The 6575-nt window shown below is 41.0% G+C and overlaps 1 protein-coding gene across 1 annotated transcript; it reads right to left on the bottom strand.

Annotated features, from left to right (window-relative positions):
* Positions 1 to 500: 500 nt before the first annotated feature.
* LOC131630236 (uncharacterized) lies at positions 501 to 2205 on the bottom strand. Its single transcript, XM_058901022.1, has 2 exons — positions 694 to 2205; positions 501 to 536 (listed from the first exon to the last, which is right to left on the bottom strand). Exons 1-2 carry the CDS (start codon positions 2203 to 2205, stop codon positions 501 to 503), a joined length of 1548 nt encoding a protein of 515 aa, XP_058757005.1.
* Between the last annotated feature and the right edge of the window lie 4370 nt (positions 2206 to 6575).

The following is a 6575-nucleotide window of genomic DNA, read 5'->3' as shown; positions in this document are numbered from 1 at the left end:
TGACCAAGCAAAAATCTCTGCATACTCATGGAGGAGCTTGATTAGCGTTGCTTTTACGTCCTTACCTAGCGTTGCCCCAATCTTAATGTTCTTAGGTTCTTCGTCCGTTCCCAAGTTTATGATTTCAATGGCCTCTTGTGGAGGGAGCATGCTCTTGGATTCCTTATCCACTAACCTTGACAACTCTTCTGGAAGTTCATCGTCTTCCTCATTCCCTTCTTCAGCCTGATTAGCGAGAGCCTCGAGTTTGTATAGAGTCTCAGCAGTATTATTATCGGTGGTGTCGGAAGGTGATCTGCACATGTTTTATGTTTTGTTTTCTTTTAGTATGCAGATGTGAATGTGCCTTGTTTGTGCAAGAAATTTATTTGTCATTTTCAGAAATGGAACAGGAATAAATGCGAAAAAGAAAAAGGCAATGTTTTCAATACCAAAATGCAAAGACAATTTTATTAATAAACTTCAAACTTGAGAGTAAATGGGGCCCTTACAAACTAACTCTATGCTTCGGGCGAGGCATGAGTGTTATTGTCTTTCTTTATTAAAAAGGGAAATAAAACACACAATAGGAAATTACTTTGAAATGAAAACTATCTCCGGTATCTCCAGGCTTGTCCAATTCTGAAGCTGTTCTCCTGGCCTAATCATCCGGATAAAATTGGACGTTCCCTCCATGCTAGATATCATGGATACATGCTCATATCCACCTGTAACAAAAGTCTGTGCGATCGGAGGGAATCGTTGCTCTTCCTTTGCAGCCTTCTTTGTTGGTTGGTATCCTAACCCCAGACGATCTTTCTTCTCTTGTACTTCTGGAATTTTTCCCCAGCCTTCCATCTTTGTGTCTTGCAGGTCTCTCCAGGATGTCACCGCCCTTCGTGTTTTCTCAATTGGTAGTATGACAGCAGTGGCAATCTCTAGTGCTTGGAACGAAGTCTCTAATGCCTTTTCCCCAGCCTCAATGTATCGGTATGAGTCTAGATTGCTGACAAATATGTCCTCCTCCCCACTGACGGTTACTATAGAGTTTCCATCCACAAATTTCACCTTTTGATGCAGAGTAGAGGTAACTGCCCCAGCAGCATGGATCCAAGGGCGTCCTAATAAACATGTGTAGGCAGGCTCAATCTCCATTACTTGGAAATTGATGCAGAAAGTGTGAGGGCCTATTACCACAGGGAGGTCCACCTCTCCAAACACCGGGCTTTGCGACCCATCAAAGGCTTTGACCACCAGACGGCTTGGTCTTATTACCAGTCCTTCCAAATCTATCTTGTCTAAGGTGGCCTTTGGCATCACATTTAATGACGATCCTGTGTCGATCAGCACTCTAGACAGATGAGCTTTCCCACATTGTATGGAGATATGCAGGGCTTTGTTATGCTCTTTCCCTTGTGAGGGCAACTCGTGTTCACTGAAGCTTAAGCATGCCCCAGCAGTAAGATTAGCCACCATTCCATCAAATTGATTTACAGTGATGTCTTTGGTTACATGGGCAGCACTCAAGATCTTCATCAGGGTGTCTCGATGTTTTTCTGAATGGATTAACAGCGAGAGGAGTGATATCCTGGATGGAGTTTGGTGCAACTGATCCACTACCTTATAATCACTTTTCTTGATTAATGCCAAGAATTCTTCGGCATCTTTGTTAGTGATCTCCTTGTCTATGGGTGTGCTTCTTTCAGTAGGGACCACAGTAGCTTGATCATTTGCTTGTGCTGAATTCTCTTTTGATTTAGCAGTATTGAATATGCGACCGCTACGAGTCATACCCCCGGGCCCGACGATGTTTGTCACATCGGTACTAGCATTAGACTCATATTCCCATGGAACTGCCTTCATCTTGTCCACAGGATATTGATCCCTGACTGGGATAATCCTAGTGTGTACTTGTGCGGGTATCAGCAGTGTGGCTTTGGCGCAAGGGATGATCAACGTCTTCCTTGCCCCTTGTCTTGGTATTATTAACGGTTCATTCCTGTCCAGCATGGCCACATACTCTTCCTCAGGATATTCTTTAAACTGAACTAACCCTTGATTCACGAGTCTTTGCAAGGTTGTCTTAAAGGCTTCGTTATGTTCGAGGACGAACCCCTTTGCAAGTAGATACCTCTTAAGGGCATCTATGGGGGAGCTCCGTTGTTGAACAAACTCTTGCTCGGTGACTACATCTATTGCATTAACTGTGCCATCATGACGGGGCATAGGGTTTGTCTTCACATTAGGTTTGTCAAAAGCAATTGCTCCTGACTCTATCAGGTCCTGAACCTTGTGCCTAAAGGCCCAACATTTTTCCAATGTATGCCCCGGAGAATTGGCGTGAAATTCACACCTCTCATTAGCTTTGAAATTGGGCATAGTCTTTCCGGGAATCGGAGGTGGCATAGGCCTGAGTTCCACTAACTGCTCGTTTAATAGATGCTTCAGTATCTCGCTTTTAGAAGTGGGCAAAGGGTCGAACTTCCTCGGAGGGCCTTGGAATCTTGGTTGAGGTGAGTATGTCATAGGAGGTCTAAACTCTTGATGCACTACTGCGTTGGTCTCCCCTTCCTTCTTTTTAGCGAAGGTTGAGGTGGGCCTCTTTGAGTGATAAGAGTTAGATGATACTCCTTGTATTTTCCCGCTCTTAATTCCGTCTTCTATCCTTTCACCAATAACCACTAAATCTGAAAACCCTGAGGACACACTCCCTACCATTTTATCGTAGTACGGCCCTTGTAATGTAGCCATAAACATTTTTACGAGTTCTTTTTCCAACAGGGGAGGTTGGACTCGGGAGGCCATTTCCCTCCATCTCTGTGCATACTCCTTAAACGATTCCTCTTTCTTTTGTGACAAATTTTGGAGTTGCATCCGATCGGGCGCCATGTCCAAATTGTATTTATATTGTTTTAGGAACGTATTAGCAAGGTCGGTCCAGCTTCGGATGTGAGACTTCTCTAATTGCATGTACCAGTCAACCGATGCTCCACTCAAGCTATCTTGGAAAAAATGCATCATCAGCTTTTGATCATGAGCATAAGCAGCCATTTTTCGCACATACATGCGCAAGTGACTCCTCGGACAAGAGAGTCCCTTGTACTTTTCAAAGTCGGGTATCTTGAATTTATGAGGAATAGTCAAATCCGGCACCAAGCTCATTTCATAGGTATCCACATCGAAGGCATCATATCCTTCCATTGCTTTCATCCTTTCTTCCAGCGCCTTGATTTGTCCACTCTCCTTGGAATTCTCCCCAGAATCAGCAGAGGTCAGCTTTGGTTGAGGGACTTGATCTGTGTCATTAGTGTCCCCATACTGTAGGTCCAAGTAGTCCTCATCCCTAAGCGGATTGTTGATTGGAATGCGAACTGTGCAAGACGTCCCTTCTTTCTGAGTAGTAGGGCTAAATCCTTCTTGAGAAGCCTCTCCCTCTTCATGGGTCGTGGTGACCCTTTTAGATGCGTGAGCATTCGTTTTGTGAGGGTCATAGCCTCGAACATATCCTAACAATGGGTTGCCATCTTTAGGTATCTCTTCATACTGATCATGAACTTCTTTAGCTTTGTCTTGCTTATCTTTGAGGTCTTTCATGAAGCTCAGCACTTGGGCCATTCCTCCCTGGAGGTCTTCAACAATACCTTTCAGCTGGGTCATTTCTTCACGAAGGGCGGCTTGGTTCTGCTCTAGCTGTTCCATTGCTTTCTTCTTCTGAGCTCTGGTCTGGATGAGTGATCGAGTTGCAATGGTGTGACTGGAGATGAAGATAGGTTTTTTTTTAATGTTTTGAAAAAATAAATATGATATGCATGCTATGAATGATATGGTTATGCAATGTTTATGTCTTATCCACACTATTATAATACACATATATATTTATATATTATTTCCTCTTTTTTTTTATATATATACATGTACATTTTTTCCTTTTTTGCACATATGTATTATGTATATATTTTTTTTGCATATGTATTTATTTTTCTTTTTCTTTTGTACATGTATATACACATATGTTTTTTTTTAAGAGGTAAACAAGGTTGGCGAATATTTATAGAAACGATGAGTAACGAAAAAGAAACACACTTTATTGAAATAAAATACTAAAAACAAACTCCATTGTCGGTTAACAAAGATAGAAATTGAAATAACAAATTGAAAATACTTGGAAAAAAGGAAAATAATCTAAAACTAAGAACGCCTTTGGATGTCCTCCTTGAACTTATCCACCATATCTCTACAAAGCTCTATGAATTCCTTGACTTCTTTGGGAAGGATAACAAGAGAGGTCTCCGCCTTTGCCAAACTCCTTGGGATGTCTAGGATTAGATCGTTGCACAAGTAAACTAGCTTGTCATAATTATCGCGGCACTTCTCGTATTCTTCAAGCATCTTAGGAACCATGCTCACGTGCTCATAAGCAGTAGAAACAATTGTGTATTGTCTCTCCCAATAGTCCCTTTCATCCCTTGCAGCATCACATAACTCCTTTTGCCTTAGTAGTAATTGCCTAAGCACGGCCAAAGCTTGAAGTGCTCTATGACGCTCATCAGTGCGCTGTAAAAGTGCTTCTTCCGCGGTTAACCTCCTTGTGCGTTCTTCTTGTCCAGCATTGCGGGCCTCTTGAAGATCAAACTTTAAATCCCTTATTTCCACTTCTTGGTCCTTAGTTCTATCCGTTAATTCGAAGACCACAGCTTCTAGATTTTTTTCGGATTCCGCTTTGTCATGGGAAGCCTTTTCATAACGCCTTCTCCATTTTGCAATCTCTACATCCGCTTGTGCCAACCTTTCATTATGCGATTCTAGATTAAAATTAGCACTTAGAACTCCTTCGGTTGCACGCTTTCTTTTACTTCTTTGCCTATCATTTTCTTCTTTCATCGCTTGGAGTTCTTGATTTTTCTCTTTAAGGTCAAAGCGTAGTTGGCTCCTTTCATTAGTAAGTTGATGCAAATCAAGTTCTAATTTCTCTTTCTCCTTTCGGGACGCCTCTAGGGCAGCCCTGATTCCTTCTATCTCTTCGATGGATAAAGGAACAGGATCAGGAGAATCAGGCTTGTAGGCGGGATCCACGACAAAAGGAAGCAACACTTTCTTAACTCTTTCTTGAACCCATGTGGTATAAGCTGCTTTTGCAATTACATTCTTTGGCCCAAAGTCTCTCCTTTGAACATTGCTCCAAGCTTGAATTACCTTTTTCCATGTTCTTGGTTCACCTTTCCCATTGTCATGCAAAATTAATTCTTTTATACGTTGCTCGGAAGGTTCTTTATCCATGGAATGACCCAATTGACGTAGTGCTAAAGCAGGATTATAATTAATACAACCAAGAGTTCCTATCAATGGCACATTGTTGAATTCTCCGCATTTGTAAATGATCTTATCTGAATTTAATTTTCTTGCATACCATAGAATAGAATCCGCTTTAAGAGCCCTTAATTTTTGAGACCAATCATTCCTAGTTAATTCTTTGATGAAGCAACTAGCTTTGTAGAGATGGGAAGTCAACCAAGAATAGAGCAAATGAACACAACACACTAGCACTCCTCTCTTTCTTTCATACCTCATATGAATAGCATAGTAAATGTTAGCGAGGATAGTCGGAGTTGGATCTTTGTCAAAAAGCCTAAAAGAAGTGAAAGCATGGATAGCGGTAGGATCAACATAATCAATATTCTTTGGCAATAAAACAACACCAAAAACCAAAAGAGCTAATACATGTCCACAAATGTCCCATTGTTTCCTTTGAGCAAACATTAATGCTTGATTTTCCAAATAAGATCTTTTGAACCCATGCACTTCTCCCTCAGTTTTATAATGTACCTTTAATTCTGCAGCGGACATTCCTAAAGCCTTTTCTAGATCTGAAAAGTCAACTTCCTTACCCACACCAGTATAGAATTCCTTTTTTATCCGCGAAAAACCCAACATAGCATCCATTTCTTCTATGGTAGGTGCTAACTGAAAATCCTGGAAAGTAAAACATCTCAAAGGCGGATCATAGAATTGTACCAAAGCGGTGATAGCTTCTTCTTGCACCTTTACCCTTAGCAAATCCAAGATATTACCATAGCGAATCTCAAACCTATCCAAAGCACCTGATGGCAATTTTTCTTTGATGATCTTCAATTTCTTAATGTCTGGAGTAGAAACAGTAAAGTGCACGATTGTCTTCTTCGTACTCATCCTTCCTACACATTCACCAACAAAATACATTTTACCAAATATATATACATATATGTGTATTATTATTTTTATTTGTGGATAAGACATGATGAAAAATGCAAATGATTAGATGATGCATGCAAACACATAACAACAAAAAAATATAATACAAACATAAAAAAAAAAAAAATTAAGCAAAAAAAAAAACATGGTATTTCAAAGAACCCAAGTTCATAGGTTCGACGTAGGGGGCTCTTGGGAGCCAACCTTTATATGGGGGTTCTAAAAGGTCTCATGGGGTCGTTCGTAGCCTCCAAGACTTTTTCGTCTCTTCGGATTTTGGAACAACTCACTTTATCCATGAGGTTCGAATTTTTGGGTAGGTTCCCGGAGAGATCAGCTAAGTATCCAGTCCAGCCCTCCACAAAGTC

This window comes from Vicia villosa, unplaced genomic scaffold, assembly GCF_029867415.1.
Source record: "Vicia villosa cultivar HV-30 ecotype Madison, WI unplaced genomic scaffold, Vvil1.0 ctg.000663F_1_1, whole genome shotgun sequence".
NCBI classification, from domain to species: domain Eukaryota; kingdom Viridiplantae; phylum Streptophyta; class Magnoliopsida; order Fabales; family Fabaceae; genus Vicia; species Vicia villosa.
The sequence above is the reverse complement of the archived record's forward strand: the minus strand, read 5'-3'. Positions and strand labels throughout refer to the sequence as shown.

What these genes read in the sequence shown, in the direction of transcription:
- LOC131630236 (XM_058901022.1), bottom strand. Translation starts at nt 2,205, where the DNA reads ATGCCCCGTCATGATGGCACAGTTAATGCAATAGATGTAGTCACCGAG. An exon ending in TTACAGGTGGATATGAGCAT is followed by an intron (nt 537 to 693) that starts GTATCCATGATA and finishes TTTTTAATAAAG; the next exon opens with AAAGACAATAACACTCATGC.